The sequence below is a fragment of the Natrix helvetica genome, assembly GCF_964273705.1.
Source record: "Natrix helvetica genome assembly, chromosome: 1".
NCBI classification, from domain to species: Eukaryota; Metazoa; Chordata; class Lepidosauria; order Squamata; family Natricidae; genus Natrix; species Natrix helvetica.
The window spans coordinates 60,558,448-60,577,184 of NC_138548.1; the positions used below are offsets into that span (position 1 = coordinate 60,558,448).

Sequence of the window (18,737 nt, forward strand, 5' to 3'; positions counted from 1 at the left end):
AGATCCTGGCATAGATGAAGATGAATTTATATTACAGTAAGACGCTACACTCAAAGATAATAAATGTTTAGTTCTCTGCTAAACTTACAAAATGCTTTGAAAAATCTCCATCATAACAAATCACAATAATTTTTTTGAATATGCATATAGATTACTGAACCAGCATACTCAGTAGAGTAAAACTAGTTACTCTGATTTATCTTGTTTTTCAAAGGAAAATCACAAGGAAAAAAAGAGAATGTTAAAAAAATCATAACAGCCAAGAATAACCTACTGTATTTTCTTCCATATAGCTTGGCAAATTAAATGTTTAGCATCTTAAATACTTCCTGTGGTTAAAATCTTATACCAATTACTTGAAAGTCAACAACAATGAGTTCAGCAGGCTTGCTTCTGAGGATACATGTGCATGACTGAAAAACAAATTTGTATCAATAAAGCAGAATATTTGTAGTTTAGGGTTGAAATGAGGGATCCTTGGTTCTCTCTGAGTTTCTTGCTTTCTTGCAGACATTTCATTACCCAAACTAGGTAACATCATCAGTCTAGCACTGATGATGTTACCTAATTTGGTAATGAAATGTCTGCAAGAAAACAACCAAGCTCAGAGAGCACCAAGGACCCCTCAAACAAATTTGTTTTTAAGCTGTCCTTATATCCTCATAATTATTGTTTGTATAATCCCCCTGCTCCAAAAATTTCCAGTTTTCATCTGGAAAGGTTTCCATTTAAAAATACACTATTATTTTTCTGGTTGTTCTGATACTCAACATAGACACTTTAGTTTACTGTTCTTTATAAAATGATCACTAATAAAATACTTTTGTCTTATGAGCTTGCTTCAAAACAACAGATCAAGTACAGTACAAACATATTTAAATAGTAGAAAAATAATTTCCCAAGTAAGCAAATAAAAGGCTTCAAATCAGCCTTTGTACTTCATTAAAAATCTTAAACTTCTCATGAGAAAAATTAACATTTAAACTACTGCTGCTTGGCCAAGCACTCCACCACACAAGAATATGAAATATCTCCTCTAAAAAAGTACAAAAAGGACAAAACCACAAATGTGGAACTTCAATTAATTTAAAGCCCCAATCAGCAAAGAATAAATCCTTCGCAGATCTAATTACCAGAGCTCTCGGAAGACCCAGGCCGACCAGCCAATCTTCCTCGTGTTTGAACAGCTTGATGAACTAGGGGACTGATGGATATCAAGTCATTTTGTTTAATTTATAAATGGATTTTCCCCTAATACTTAAATTATCATCAGTACAACACAATGAAAATGGGAACATTCAGAATGCAAAGTCTATAAGAGGCCTGGGAGGAATTCCAATGAGGAATGTCACCTCTGTTCATTCCTCTATACAATTGATCTAATTAAATACTGAGGGTGGAAAGGCAGTTTAAAATGTAGCCATTACTGTTTTCTTTTTAGCCTTAATTTATCTGTTCACATCTTTCAAGTACCTTCTGATGTTAAAAAATAAGAACTAAGAACTCTACAAGTCCCCAAGACTTTTCATTCTTCACAAGCTCATATTCATAAAGCTTATTCAGTGATTTTCCTGAATAATAAATAAATGCATTACTTTTAATTCCTGCAACAATAAAAGAAAATGAGATACGAAACCTGAGCCTTTTCAATAATTTGAAAGAGAATCTACATTGACTGGTACTTTCTGTATGCATTGTTCAACCAAAATTAGAGCTTTGCTATTATACTTATTAAAATGTCTCTTTATTTCCAAACCTCTTCCTTATTTAATTACTGCTTAGAACCAAAAGCTGCCCTGAATTGTTAAATACAATTAAACCTATTCATCGTCTTTTCACACCGGCAACATGAGCTCAATTATTTGATTAAGGTCCTGCCCACCAACCTACTCATTCTGATTGTAATTCCCACCTGGCTCAGGGGTCTCAGACTGGGAAGATGAGGAAGCTGAGCTGGCTCCATCCTCGGCTGTTCCCTGCGAGAGAAGGCCTCGTCCTGGGGGAAGTTTCATGCCCAGCTGCTCAGCCATCTCCACGTGGTCACCAGGATGGACATAGTCAAACACACTGCTGCCTGTCAGTTCCACCTATGGGGTAAAAGCAGGGGACACGAGACATTAATGTAAGTATTTTTTTTTCCAATCTGGAATCGATTATAAATGCATCACTTCCATCAGTTCTAAAAAGTTAGAAACTTGAGATTTATGTAATGAATATTAAAGCATCTGCTGCTCTGATATTGAAAATGGTATGTATCTTTTATGTAACACATATATCAACTGACAAATAAAAACTTCCTTTTTATTAGATCGTTTAGACGCCGAAGCAAAATTCCTTTGATTAGAATATGTAGTTTAGCTGCAACTAGCTTTCCAAACCCCTATCCTTAATTGACCCTGAAAATTGATGTGCATTAAAAAAAAGTCAGCTGGAACACAAGCTCACAGTTTAAGCCTACAAAATGTTTTTTTTTTTAAAGATACACCTTTCCAAATATATTCCTGCATGAAATATGCATACCTTTTGAAATCAGCACAACCTTAAGAGAACGCAATGGCATGTTGCCAGGCTGTGTGCTATTGAAAGACCCCCACCTACAATTAAACAAGCACTTTGCTTTTCCCTGATTATTTATTTACTATATTTGTAAATTGCTCCAATCTTATCACTCTGGGTGAAGTACAACATAGTAAAAACAAACCAGAGACGTATAAAGGGTAAAACAATAATGAATAAAAAAGCAACACACACACACACACACACACACACACACACACACACACTCCAATTACAACGAATCAGGGCATCTGGCAATGCAGCCTCCCCCCCCCCCCAAATGATATTGCTCTATGCAGAACTGGAATTTATCTAATGCTTTAAGGATAAACATGTACTTATGAAGTTCTGATCTAATAAATTATTCAGTACATATTCTAATAAATCATAAAATAATTGCAGTATATAATGGCATTGCTGAAAGGTGTCAGGCACCCTTCAGTCACATGTAGATAACAAGTTATATTTGAATACTTAGTAAACATAAAGTTGAAAAGTTATTACATTACAGAAATAGCTACAAAAAACTATTCATTATATAAAAATATTTTAAAAATATAAATATTAAAAGATTACAGTGCCTTAATATTTATAGCAAATTACCCCCTACCAAAATAAATAAATCTGAGTAAAATTTAAATGCTGTCATGTTAACTCAGAAGTCCTGCTATATACCATAAGGATAATTTCAAGATAAATGTGGTTATTTGGATTGCAACCTGACTTTCAAATCACAACTTTTCACCTGTGTATTGTCTCTTTAATTATTCATTAAGATGAATTCAAAGATTTGTGATAGACAGCTATTAGTCACAGTGTCTTAGGGTTGAAAAAAATCTTACAGTTTGAGGGAGAACCCTCATTTTACCATTTATTTCACTCATGACCTGATTTTTATAAAATTTGATACCTATAAAGATTTAGCTTACACTCAAATTTTACTCTAATGTGATAATTAACAACAACAATAAAGTATCACATTGTTTTGTTTATAGGCTAATTTTTCTGAATCTCTCTCTGGCTGTAGACATCAAGTAGGATTGGAGTATCTTTTAGAGTGATCTGGACCAGATAAGGCCTTTTCCTGAGTTGTTCTGGGGCAAAGTTTCTAAATGAGATATTGGGTAGTTCAGAATAAATACTCAAATCTTGCCTATGCCGGCATACTCTTTTCCAGTAATAGGAAGCTGCTTTCTATTAGGTCAGTCTGTTTTTCACTGAGCTCTATTTTTTTCTGACTGGCAGTGGCTCTCAGACCAAAGCCTTTTTTATCCCCCGTTTTTCCCTCCCCCCCCCAAACATGGGTCAGAGATCAACTATGACTTTCTACAGGCAAAGCATGTACACTCCTATAGTCCCAGAAGGAGAGCAATGCTGCTATTAGGCATTACTCAACTTTAAATTTGTGTAGATAGTCTCATTGCAGAGGCAAGTAGCACACTCCGCCTAGTGTGTATGTATTTGTGTGCATGAAGCCCAATAATAAAGGGAAATTGAGGCTGACATATTGCCTCAAGTGGCAATGAAGAGATGAAGTCCCCAGAAGGTAGAAGGTATTTTAATCTGCAACAGGGGAATCATTTTTTTCAGAATACTCCCTAAATAAAAATATTATTTGTAAGTATGAACAATCGCAACAGAGAAAAGATTGGGTCTGACTCTACCATCTTGGATTGCTAGATGCAGTTGTGGTTTTACAACCACTAACATTATTTCTCATTTTATTTTCAAATAAAATTAAATCAATAACAATATAATAGCTTTGCTTGTTGATTTAACAACAAAGAATTATTACGTAAATTGTCTGTGGCTTTCTGTGGTATTTTTGTTCTAAAATTCTCCCAATGCTGAATGAGAACAAGCGTGCCTCTAATCTAACAACCAATCAGACTTGGTTTACCCACAAAGTAATTCATCTAATTGGTAACAAATCCAATGCTCCACCAAAATCAAGGCAGTATAAAAAAAAATGGTAACAAGCAATTTATCTATTTATTTATTCAATTTCTTTAGTTGTCCATCTCATTCAATGATTCTGGGCTGCTTACAATTCCAAAAGTATAAAATAATTAAAACAATAAAACATTTTAAAAACAATAAAAATAATACTCATTTAAGGACACCAAAACTCATTAAATGTATCTGGCTCCTTAGAGTAAATAATAATAATAATAATAATAATAATAATAATAATAATAATAATAATAATAATAATAATAATAATATTTAATGCTTCTAGACCGCCCCCTCTCCCGCAAGGGACTCGGGGCGGTGTACAGTTCATACAAAATATAACAGGATACAATAAAATTAAATTAAATATGTACAGTTGACAATTGACATGGAGGAGATTAAAATGTAGTTAAAAGAACTGTACAAAGCAGATATAAAATAAATTCGAACCCCTAAAAACAAATACAGTAAATTAAAAAACCCCTAAAATAACCAGATATAATACATTTGCCAGGAGGGACAGTTGAATTATGCCAGGCCTGCTAGTCGGAACAGGTGAGTCTTCAGTTTTTGCCGGAAGGAGCGGAGGTCAGAAGTGGTTCTAATGTCGGGGGGGAGGTCATTCCAGAGGGTTGGGCCCATCACAGAGAAGGCCCTACTCCTCGGTGTCGCCTGCTGGCATTGCCTAGTGGACGGCACCAGGAGAAGTCCCTCCCTGTGTGAGCGTATTGGCCGCAGGGATGTATGTGGGAGGATGCGATCCCGCAAGTAACTAGGTCCCGTGTAAAGATTTTAAAGGCAAATAAGCAGGCCATATCAAATAGCCACCGATCAAATGCCAATCAAAGCTATTCTGCCCTAACTGAAAATTCAGAATAAACTTCAGAAACATGTAGCACATGTGTCTTTTATTGTATATTATATACAATATTTTATTGTATATTATAAAGAATTTATATTCCTTCCTTCCTTCCTTTTCTATAGCTGCTCATCTCAGACAATGACTCTTATGAAGAAAATATATTACAATTAAATTACTAATAGCATTTTAAATTAATAACAACAATAAAGGCATCCAATTAAATATACATAGCACATATTACCAAAGCACAGACAGTTGGTTGCTCCTCAACCTTGCTTTGCAACAGACAATGAGGGATACCGACAGTATTGCCAGTGGTGTGCTGGTAAGTGTATAACAACTCGCTCTGCTGTCTCCATAGTCCCTGCTGTTCCTTGCTGCGAGCCACCAGTCAATCAGCATACTAAATGTCGCACCTCAGCTCTGCTCAACTGGCTTGCAAATCTCCACAAAATTTAATAATCACATCTTGTAAACTGCCTCTAGCACACCACTGCATATTACTGTATCTTTGATTGGGAATATATTATTAATGACATATACCTGGGATGTCAAACTCACCGTCACAGCGGTGTCACATGGTATGTCATGACTTTTTCCTCCTTCGCTAAAATGGGTGTAGGCATGGCCGGTGTGTGACACATCAGGTCCGCCGGCTGTGAGTTTGACAGCCCTGACATATACTGATAGAGATTCTGCACAAATGGTTTGACTCTTTATATAATCAGGTCTTGAGTATACTGATCACGTTCAGGACAAATTTTTGAAGCAGATTTTTGGGCTTCCATTCATTAAAATTAGGGTGAAGTCTTCCAAGTGCAACAGGACTGGCTAAATCTGAGGAACAGCTAACCAAAGTGACTAGACGTTTCAACGTGAAGAAAGAAACAAATTATAATGCAGTATTTTTTTTTATAAGAATCTACATCTGGAGGAAAAGGCTATTACCAGCAAAAGGAACTGGAATCTAATGTTCAGCAAAACAAAAGCTTTGAGCATAAAGCATATTTTTCAACATTTCCTCTTGACTCCACAGAGTCCCCAAGGCATTTTCTAAAAATGAAATGCAGTCGTAGTGTCTGCAGCTTGGCACTTTGCTTGTTTTCTGGTCCATGGGTCTTATTATTAGATCCAGCCAACATGGCCATCATTTGATAAGGATGCCCATAACATACTGCCCCAATGGCCATCTGATGCATACTTGCCATAGAAAACATTTTTACACATTTTCTTTTTATTGTTTGTCAAAATTTTGCTTGCTGTGATTTATACTTTGCAATATTACATTGTTTAAGAATATTATAAGCCAGTATGCAAATCTGAATAGAACCATGGGATTAAAAAAGTTCAAATGCATGGGTAAATATATGTAATTTGTGATAGTCTCCAGAATAGTCTCCAGATTAAAAGTCATTTATGGAATAAGTACTTTGATGACTCAAAGGGCTTGGAAATATGGTTTTGATTTGTTGCAAATCTATATGGCATATAACTTTGTACTGCAGCCAATATGGCAATAGGCTTCATAGTTGATCAGTGTTAATAATACAGAGTTAGGATATCCAATTGACCATTGCAATATTTTAAGGAAGGAATTTTGAGGGAAAAACAATGGCCAGAAACGATCAAATAATTTACTGAACTGCCCCAATACATTTCCAGGCAAGGCAAGTGTGCCTTTTTAATGATCACTAATTTCAAACAAACAATAATTATAAAGAAATATAAAAATAGTCATTTTATTAATTTCATTTGATATCTCAATTTCTCAAATTCAGTTTACCAAATTACTGCAGTGTGAAATGCTTAGCGGCCATGCTTACTATTAACAGGATTATTGACATATAATCCCTTCTTCCCAAGGGGCAGGAATGAATTTGTGACCCTGATTTATGCTTTGTTATCATATTCAATGAACGAAATGTCGGTGAAGAATAATCCTGTAAAAAGTATATTTAGCGGTAAAGTAAAACAATCTCTTTACATGCTAAATTTTCTAAAAATAAGCATGTCAAGTTCAAATGACAACTTACTGAAACTGTTTATTTTACAAGATTGTCTGCAACTGAAATATGCGTAAAATGCAGTTGGGGGCTTTTAATTTAAAATTCAATTCCTAATTTACAGGTAGTAAAGGCAATTTTTACTTGACATTGTATTTTATTTTAGGCTTGAATGAGTTAAATAACAAGCTTTTTATTCATCATTCTTTCTATTGAATTGCTTTTATTTAGTAGAAGGAAGGTACATTGCTAAGGAAAAAGCAAGGTTATGAAATAAGGAATGCACTTGAATACATGGGGTTTGGCGCAATGGTCCAGTATTAATTCATTATTATTCTAACATCTATATGCTGTTAAGACACTTCCAGGCACATTTTTGAAGTAGCTTTCCTTTTTTCTACACCTGTTGGTTTGGTTTGTTAAGATGGAGAAACTTTTAAAAGAGATTGGAAATAACTCTGCCCGCATGTGCAAAAGGATCAGTTGTGTAGCATATGGTAAAGGGAAATGATATAAGGGTGAAGCAAGAAACAAAGTGTGAAAGAAGCATCTGTCTTCAGATTTGATGTTAGGCTTATTTGCTTCTGAAAGTGGTTTATTTCTTCATCAAGGCTCTTCTTTTTACCTATGTTGCTATATACATTACGTTCTTGTCAGGGAAAAGTCTACTTTATCTAACTAGCAGAAGATTAAATGTGAATGGAATCACATACAGTACAAATTATGTGATTAGAAAGTGACAGTGTATCAGAGGTGGTATTCAGCAGGTTCTGACCAGTTCTGGAGAACCGGTAGCGGAAATTTTGAGTAGTTTGGAGAACCGTTAAATACCATCCCCATCTATTCTCTGCCTCCCGAGTCCCAGTTGATTGGGAGGAAATGGGGATTTTGCAGTAACCTTCCCCTGGAGTGTGGAGGGAATAGAGATTTTACAGTATCTTTCCCCTGGAGTGGGGTGGGAATGGGGATTTTACAGTATCCTTCTCCTGCCATGCCCACCAAGCCATGCCCACCAAGCCACGCCCACAGAACCGGTATTAAAAAAAAATGAATCCCACCATTGCAGTAATGACCCAGATGTAAATCCCTGCTCAATGATGAAGCTCAGGGAATCACTTGGACCTCTTAACCAAGGCCAGAGAAGAACACCCTTCTTTAGGTGAGAGGGGTTACACTTTGCCTTTTAATTTGTTGAGAAGTCATGAGGGGTGGGCTTAAGACATCATGAACTACCAGATTGCGCAAGGCTACATTTGGCCTAGCTGTTTTTGCATTTTTTTTTTTGAGGGGTGTATTTGAAGCTTAGTTCCATAATGGCAACATTGCCCATTTTGAGCTGACTTTTTAAAGGGGAAAATGAGAACTTTAAACATTTAAAACGTAAAAGAGCCCCTAAGACACATACACACAAAGGGGCTGAACATTTCAGCCCTGCAAATTCAGGAGGAAAGTCTGTGTATGGTGAACTGAGAAACTTGAAATTATAAGCTCATGAATTTTTTTCTCAGATTATGGGAGATGGGGAGAATGAAAATTGAAGAAAGTCAGGATACAAATAAATGTACATACTATTGTAACTATCTTTTTTCAGAATAGTATTATTAGCCCCCTAACTATTGATATAAAAGTGTGAGAAATCAAGAGGCAAAAACTGGAGTCTAATATTAATCAGCAAAAAGACAGATATATCTTATAAATCAGTGCCGTTGACAGGATTTCCCCCTATTTTATTTACAAATTAAAATCTATTTATACTCTACATTAAACATTAAATTAAACAGTTTCTAATTAAATGTTGAAAAATACTTTGCAATAGAATCAATCCACTGAAATACACTTCAGTTAAAGAAAAAGTATTTACATGATCTACTACTATGCAGCAAATCCCATATAGCATTTCTATGAACAGATAAGAAATAACAGGGTAGAGAATATGATTTGTCAGATAGAAGCCTTATATTGATACCTGCTGATTAATGTGTATGATTTCCTGGAGCCATAGATATTGGAGTGTTAGCTTTTCAACTCCTTACTCACTGCATAGCCTGACTGATTATTGGTTATTTAAACATAACTTTGATAATTTTTGCATCCCTGCCTCATTTGCATCATGTCTGGGCAGAAGCCAGTTCCAACATCACTATAGGATCAGGATTGTGTAATAACGATTATAAAGATTCCAAATACTTGCTGTCAAATGAAATGAAAAGAAAAATACATTGAGTTATGGATCAAAACTGGATGGGTACAAGGATACAATATACGGCATTGCTTAAGCTGAGACAGGATACTAATTCCTCTAATCAATTATATGTTTGAGCACCGGACTGGATTAGAGGACCTCCAACGTCTCTTCCAGCTCTATTCTGATTCATTGATTGATATAACGATAGTGGTTTTCCTAAATTTCAAGCTAGAGATTTTCCCATCCCATCTGATGATGCCAAGAACTAAATGTAGGAACCTACTGCTTGTACAAAATGTGCCATATCTATCAGCTATAGACCCGTCTGTCTGAGGGATTGACAAAATGGCAAGGTCACATTCAATAAAACCCGGCAGGCTAATAATTTAGAGGGTTCCCTCCCCTCCCAATTAGTTTTAAGCCTCCTCATACCGTGTTTCCCCGAAATTACGACATGTCCTGATAATAAGGCCATGCCATATTTTTCCTGTGGGCAAAAATATACACCCTCCCCCAATAATAAGCCCCCTGGACAACCCCCCCTCCAGCCAGGCAGAGCGCCACTCACCAACCTAGCGATATCCCAAAGACGCAAAGCTGCAGCAGCCGGGGGGAGGGGGCAAAGGCGCTCACATTGCTTGACGTCTTTGGGATACCGCTAGGTTGCTGGGTGGCGCTGTGCCCAGCTGGAGCGGGGCGTTGCTAGGCAGCTGCTCTCACAATCAGCTGCCCAGCAACACCCCTTTCCAGCCGGGCAGAGTGCCACTCACCTACCCAGTAATATCCCAAAGGCGCTAAGCCGCGTGGCGCTCTGCCCGGCTGGAAAGAGAGGTTATGCGAGCACTTGTTCTGCCCCCAGCTCACGTGCCTCCCAGCCTCACCATGCCCACTGCTCCCGCCGCCATGCTCCAAGCATAACCGGCTTCCAAACTCTGGAGATCTGCTGCCGAGTCTTCCGGCAGCGGCCGCTCTGGGACTACAGTCTATGGTTGTCGGCTCGCTGTTCGAAGACTCTGGTGGGGCAGCGGATCTCCAGAGTTTGGAAGCCGGTTATGCTCGGAGCACGGTGGCGGCGGTGGCAGTGCGGTAGCGGCAGTGCCCTGGCCCTGCAGGGAGAGCTGGCACAGGGCATGTTGAGGCTTGGAGGCACATGAGTTGAGGCGGAACAGGCGCTTGCGCAACCTCCCTTTCCAGCCAGGCAGAGTGCCACGTGGCTTAGCGCCTTTGGGATATTACTGGGTCGGTGAGTGGCGCTCTGCCTGGCTACAAAGGGAGGTTGCCGGGGGGCTGCTCATGAGCGTGGTCACCTCATGGCAGCTTTGTTACGCTGTTGTGCCAGCACAACACAGCCGTTTGCCCCTGAGGCTGTGCCTGGCTCTTCGGGCACCCGCTTGCAAGAGAGCAGCCACCCGGCAACCCCAAACAAATAAGCCTCCCCCATAAGGCCCAAGCAATATTTTTTTTTGGGGGGGGGGTATCAAAAGAAAATAAGATCCTGTCTTATTTTCGGGGAAACATGGTAATACTCCATCAATTCTGAATCTTTATTAATAAATAAAAATATATCCAGAAGAAATTGTGGACTGACTGCTTCTGGCTTATGATACCTCATTGTTTATCTGCTTAACACATTTTTGGAGGAGTCAGATATTGCCTATATGCACTCAGCTCTGTTGCTTTTTTTTTTTGCATCTAACACTTGCCTGTGTTTTGATTAAGAATTAATGAATATGTTGAAATTAAAACCAGAATGTCAACGGTAAGCCTGGATTAATTATTGGAATTCAATGACTTCTGAAGCAATATGCTATTCTTGAATTTTAGATTCATTACTTGAATGGATGTTTGGCTTGATTCTCAATGTCCTTTATGATGGCAAGTAGTCGTTTGCTAAATTAAATTAAATACATCAGTTATCAATATTCTTGAACCAATATTCTGTCAAATATCCCTGAAATAGCTACATGATGCCTAGAGTACTGCAATTCATTCATATTGGGGCCACATTTGAAGATCATCCCAAAGCATTAACAGTGCTAGGTTATCAAGCGATAGAGAGGTGGGTTGCTACCAGTTTGCACTGGTTTGGGTGAACTGTTAGTGGAAATTGGGACTGGGTCACCAAACTGGTAGGGACAGCAGGCTGGCCCAGCCCCCGAACCGGTTCCCTGGTCGCCCATGCCATTGCCAGCATGTTTTTAGGCATTTTATAATGTTTACAGGCAACTGCGCAAGCAACTCGGGCAGGCGAGCACACGAGCAAAGCACGCGCAAAGTGAACTGGCAGTAACGCCAGCAGCAACCTACCCTGACGTGATACTGTGATATGATTGGTGCAATATATACTAAAATTTATATTGCTTTCTCTTTTCTTTCTGGCCGTTCTTTATTAAATTTGTAACTACTGCAGTTAAAAGACTCCTAGTTCGCAATATAACCATAAGAAACAATAATATAGTACAATGTCTATAATAGAAACTCAAAATTATTGAATAATAAAAATCAACATAATAGCCCCACAACTCCCACCAGATTGACACATCACCCTCCAACTGTTTAAGTATAATGGGCCATTAGGTCAACATCTATTCTTAGTGTGACTACACAGATAGATCTTTTACAGAATAATGTGTCTCCATCCTAGCCCTTCAGATCTTTCAATGAGGTACTCATCAATATCCATTTTACGGCTGGTCATTCACTTACTTTTATCTTTCCCAGCATTATAGACTTCTCAAAACACCTGGTCATCACATACTAAAATGTGCCCAAAATATACTAATTTGAGAACTGGTCATTTGTGTCACAAGCGAGAACTCTGGATTGATTTGTTCTATGATTATGTGGTACCTAGAAATCCTTAGACGCACATGCATTTTTAGCACTGCAAGTTTTCTTCCTTGGATAAAAATTATGAAAGACAAGGTGGAACCCTGTGAGTTAAGCTAAGAAAATGGTCTAAAAACAAATAATAATCTAATTGCATCTAATCATCTTTGGAAATCTATCTGGCCATCAACCCCAAATGATTCACAGACATGGTATTCAAAGCTGTTTTTAAATCTACCCAAATCCACAGGGGTACTTTTTGTTCTCACATATTTTCCAGGGTAGGTTATCTACTACTGTAAAGCAAACAAGAAATAATCCAATACAGAATATAGATTGGAAAAAAAGGAAATCCTTGATTAAACAATCATGTTTTATATTATACCAAGTTCTCTCACACTCTTTTATATAAACGTGTGAGTGTAAGCACTAAACATCCCAGAATTGTATATAGTTGCAATTACAGTTAAAAAAAACCCCCATTTTTAAACATTTGCAGCAGTCATTGAAGTGAGAGGGTTTATATAGTTAGTGTTGGAAATTCATAAAGTAAACAACAGCAACAAAAAGCCACTCTAAAATTGCTCTTTGACAGGAGAGGAAAACTTCATTTTGGCAATTATTAATTTTGGGGAAAAGTTCTCAGGTTTATAGTCTAGAAGAATTTATTATTTTCTAAACGTCTTCATCAAAATTCAGCATGTCCTAATTTGGTTGGGTTTGCTTGCTTGCTTATTTATATCTTTCCTTTATTATTTTTTTTACAAACATCTTAAGGTAGTGTACACATCTTTCCTCCTATTTTTAAAAAAATAATTATAAAGTGTATATTTAATATTGTGTACTGGCTAGCTTTTTTCTGAACATAATAAAAGTGATTTAAGGAACCAGGGAAGAATGGTTGGAGTGAGAAACCTCAAAATCCAAATACCCCAAAATTACTTGAGTTTGGAAGTGGAATACAGGTAATGATGAAATAATGATAAATGGTTTTATGTGCTGTATGGTGCTCACTGTTCACTGTAATCAAAGTTTATATTCAATTAATAAGCATCAAATCTCAGATGTGAGATTTGATCTGGGACTTCGGATTTGGGATTTGAATTTGCCAAGTTGCACAGAAATAGCTATGGTAGCTTGATTTTGTAACCTATTTATCCCCAATTAAAAGTCCTGCAATTGTGTGAAATACATTTAATATCCTGTGACTCTTGTCTTGTTCTACACATAGAATGTGTCAGGCCTGCAGTTATATTCCTTTTTAGGATCTTTGGCCTGCTACACACTCTATTATTTCATTATGCTGTTTCATTAGTGTAGTAATTGGGAGGGGGAATAGAAAGGAGTAGAATTGTGGAATGTATTGTTGTGGGTGGCTAAAGAAGATTGGACCATGTGATGGATTTATGGGTGTGGGGCTAAGATCATGAACTTTCAACTGGGTGGAATCACAGGAAGCTTTAGATTTGGGATTTCCACAGATGTGCCAACATGTCTGTCTTATTAAATTGGAACTTTAAGGATAGCTCTGCCTTGGACTCTGATTTAATTCTGCATGATATTTGGAACACTGACATAATGGAGATTTGAAAAACAAAATACCTGTTATCGCACACTGCAACCTGTACATGATCTTCTGAGGAAAGACAGCAAATAAAATCATGAACATCATCAGGTGGAATGATTATTCATATCAAAATGTTCATCATTTGTGTCATGAAGCAATTCACCCAATTACACGATTCACATCATTTTGGCTTACACAAGCACAAATGTGCTTTTCCCATTGTATAAGGCAGAGGTGGGTTGCGAATCCACCGGTTTGCTCGTGCTCAAACGCAGAAGCGCCCGGGAGGGTGGGTGGAGCCTCCTGCCGCAGCCACTACCGGTTCGCCTAATCCGGGCCAAACCGGGAGCAACCCACCTCTGGTATATGGCTAGGGAAAATATTTTAAATATAGGGGTGGGCAAGAAAAAAGCATAGAAAGTTGCCGTTTTTTAAAAAATGATGAGAATTAGTGGAGACAATGTAATTGTTTAGTAGATTCCTTTGGATCTAGCTCAGATCCTTCAGTATCATTGAGTTGGCTGGGGGAAAAAGCTTGCAATCCATGTTCATGTTTCTTGTAAAGATGGGTAGATATTCGTCAGTAAATGAGTCTTAATTTTATTTTGTGTGCTGCAGCCATTTTTCATGGCCAATGCATCACACAATCACTAGTTCCACATATTGCAGCCTGAGGGTCAGTATTTCTGGAAGACTATCTAACAGATTTAATTATGTCCTTCTTTCTTTTAGTTGCCTCTATAACTCATAAAATTATATGACTAAGAATAATGAAATAGCACCTTCAAAGGAGAGGAAACAAATGGTACCTATGTTACTCAACCTTATAGATAAAAGCTCAAATAATTTTAAAGCAATACTTTGTATCCCCAATTCCCAAATTACTATGGTCAGTAGTATCAAAAGCCACCAACAGATCCAATAAGAGACAGCATCAGGGCTGTACCCCATCAACTCTTTCCCAATAAAAGTAGACCATCGTAGAAATTATTTAAATCCATTTCAAAACTAGACCTGATTCTAGATGGAAACATTCAGGAACTTCTCCCAAGAAGATGTGTTGAGCAGAGGGTGATTCTTTTTCTCCCACCAATGAACAGTTGATTTCTCCACCAAAACTGGCTATTTGGCAACTTTGTCCCCTGTTTTTTGAAGGGAGTCTAGGAAGGACCCAAGATCCTTCCTTTGGATGATTGTGCACTTGCAGAGAAGAGGGGAATCTTGAAAACAGCAATGCTCAGTAAGGGACGATTGGATTGGAAGGTAGGGTCATTTTTCCTTAAAGTGCCTGGGTTTTAACTGCACATTTTAAAGCTTTGCTACCTTTTCATTTATGACTGGTTGACTGCTGACCTATTTTATAACCCCTTGCTGGACTTTTACAACTTTCTTTTTTTTGTTCTTTAACAGATTACTACTGAACTCCAAACCATTTTCATTTTCACCGCAAGGAAGTTTGTGGTGAAAAAATATTTTTCAGGCAATGAAAATAATCCAATTGAACTTAAACAGTCATCCAGTTGGACTTAAACTTATTTTATTACAAATTTTGTTCTTTTTAGCTCTTTAAAAAAAAGAGCTCATGTTTATTTTTTAATTTTTGATGGGAAAATTCCCCCTTTTTAAATCATTTTTTATTTTGAAGAGAAACTGTATCTCGATTTTCTCTGTGGACACTGGATTATGATTTATCTGCTTCTCTTGTCCTTAGAAAGAACAGTGTGTTTTTAAAAGGAGATAAAATTTTCTGGGAGCTCTAGTGGTGCGATGGTCAGAATGCAGTATTGCAGACTGACTCTGCTCACTGCAGGAAGTTTGATCCTGACCGGGTCAAGGTTGATTCAGCTTTCCATCCTTCTGAGATTTGGTAAATGAGGATCATGATTGTTGCGGAGAATATACCGACTCGGTAAACCTCTTAGACACTGCTATAAAGCACTATGAAGTGGTACATAAGTCTATTTACTATTGTTATCTCTACTTGAAAGAAAATTTTCTCCAACTTACAGGTTTTATTTGAAAATATTAGATGGGTCAACAATGGCTTTGAACCAAACCTAGGATGATATCCAAAAGAAAGAAATAACAGTTGGACTTGATTTGCAATTTGATAATTGGAATATGATCTGACAGTTAGAACAATTAATCAGTGGAACAGCTTGCCCCAAGAAGTTCTGAATGCCCCAACACTGGAAGTCTTTAAGAAGATGTTGGATAGCCATTTGTCTGAAACGGTATAGGGTTTCCTGCCTAGGCAGGGGGTTGGACTAGAAGACCTCCAAAGTCCCTTCCAACTCTGCTATTGTATTGTATTCTATTGTATTGTATCTGTTGCTGCCAGATGTGAAGAAGAAAGTACTTTGTTTGAAAATTATAGATCTGCCAGAAAAGATTGAAAGGAATACAAATACAAGAAATTCTGGGATAATGGAATTGATGAAGGATGGACTGGACTTTCTTGGCAAGACGAATACTCTATTTTTAAAGAGAATTTTTCAGCAATGGATTCTACAGAAATATTTACAACAGGGGCTTATAAAGTTTGGAAATAAGATGCAATTGTTGGCAAAATTCCTAATTAAATTTTTAAGCAAAGGTTTTATTATTAAGAGCTAAATGAGGGTATTTGATCTTGGATGGATCAGAGATAATGATTGAAGTGATTTGTGTAGATAAGAAACTGTGGTAGAGTTTCTATGAGTAAATTACAATAACATATTATTAACAGAGGACTTTGAATTTTAATTTTGCTGTTGTTTAATATGTTTTTTTCTTTATATATACAATGTCTGGCAAGTCAAATTGGGTTGCAAATAGATGAAGGAGTATATAAATTGTGGACCTGCTTTGCAAGGCGGGGAAGCTACTATTGTTGAAATATATCTGTCAGTGTTCAACTATGAGGGATAAATATGTGTTTTGGGTTTTTGTCTTTTTAGTTCACATTTTTTAAATGTTCCTGTCCGGTTTTGTTTTGTCTTTGCTTAATTTTTTCATTTGGATTTTGTATTTTAATCTTTTGAATAAAAATATTTTTAAAAAGGAAATATGTATTTATTTAGAGAGGAACAGCAACAAGAGGGGACAGAGGGAGGGGGGAGGGAGAGATGGAAGTATACTCTCATAATCTATCTTTTTCAAAGGAATCTAATTCTGGAAACTAGGCAAAAACTAACCAATATTTCTGAGTCTGGAGAATGTTTCTTCAGGAGGAGCTGCCCTATTTTTTCTTTAATGCAATAATGCATTTATCACATTTTTTTTGATGATCCATTCCATCAGTTTTTTTTTTAATTAGTCCTAATAGGACTAATTAGGGGTCATCCTTATAGTTACTTCATATTAACTTTACAGGTGTTCTCAATTGCAGCAGCTGAAACTGATTTTATAAAAAAGTTGAATCCTCCATTTCAGTTTTTCTTGAATCTGGCATTCAAATCAATGTGGAGGCAAGCTATTTTACTTTCTAAATATTCCACAAACTTGTGACAATGGGGTGATGGCTTAGGCCGTCCAATCATTAGACAGGCATTCATGAACTCTGAACAATTCAGAATAACTCAGCAGATGTAATGGAAGTACAAGTAAAAACTTTTAATTTTTTTTTTTTTTTAGTATAAAAAGTTTCAGCACCAATGTGGCATGTTCTGTTACATTCTAGCCATTAGCTGCTAGAAATTTCATTCTACACTAGGGTATAATGCAGGATATATAAAGTCAAGGAGAGAATTAAGGAACAATTATGTTAATAAATTGCCTCATTTCACCATTCCAGCACACTGGCTTCAGCAAGTCAAATCATAGAGTATCCAGAAATCTATTGGATTCCAGAGGCAGAAGAACTTCAGTGATCCTTCTTGTGGGAAATAACTAGTATCATGAAATTATCTTAACAGATAAACTACCCATCATCTGAAAGGTCATTTGAAACTCTATGTTCTGATTACCCCTCTCACAAAAAGAAATATTTTGAGAATTTGCCCATTGTTAGGTGAATATCTAGTAACAAATTAGGTTACCTTGGTGATATTCATTGGCATCCAAGTTGATGGGACAACAATCTGGGCAGAGGAATCTGCTACCATAATCACTAGCTTCATTGACATGATATAAGCCCTACTCCTTTTCTTTACATGCCTGCAAGTGCACACAGTGCACATTTAAAAGGCACTTGCGGTTTTGGTCACCTGAGTTGCACTCATCATTTTGGAACCAGCAACTATTCTTGTGGACTCAAAGTTGACTCATACATCATTTTCTTTATGCGTGCACAGTATTTCGGTACCGAGAAGAAGCCCATGGCGATTAACAGACATTAAAGAGAAACTACATCATTTTCCCAATTCCACTTCCTAGTGTGTACACAGATAATGAAAAAAAATTAGAATAAAAGAATAACTTGAACTTCACAGTTATGACCTTCTTTGTAATTTGCAAAGTATCATGCAAAGTTTAGCTACATATCTATGGAGATTCTCAGTCATCCAGGTCATGGCTGTTCCTAAAGTGCTTTTTCAAGAGGCAACTGGACTTTCTCGTTTTTCTTTGAAGATGTTTCACTTCTCATCTAAGAAACTTCTTCAGCTCTGACTGGATGGTGGGGAATGGAAGGATTTCAATAGCTCCAAGAAGGCTCCAAACCCATTTGCACTTCTTGGGTGTCCCTGATGAGACAAATAAACCTCCAGGTGGCCTGAACGACTCGCTAAAAGAATGCAAAATGACCAGCTGTCTGCAAGGAGTATAAATCCTTCCATTCCCCACCATCCAGTCAGAGCTAAA

At 37.2% G+C, this 18,737-nt stretch overlaps 1 protein-coding gene across 7 annotated transcripts in view; it reads right to left on the bottom strand.

Annotated features, from left to right (window-relative positions):
* The window catches only part of NPAS3 (neuronal PAS domain protein 3), a 785,079-nt gene that overhangs the window by 110,584 nt on the left and 655,758 nt on the right, over positions 1-18,737 (bottom strand). For all 7 annotated transcript variants that reach the window (XM_081971246.1, XM_081971244.1, XM_081971249.1 and 4 more), the window contains one exon: positions 1,913-2,087. In XM_081971246.1, the coding sequence (XP_081827372.1) occupies positions 1,913-2,087 (175 nt within the window). The remainder of the gene's footprint in view (positions 1-1,912; positions 2,088-18,737) is intronic.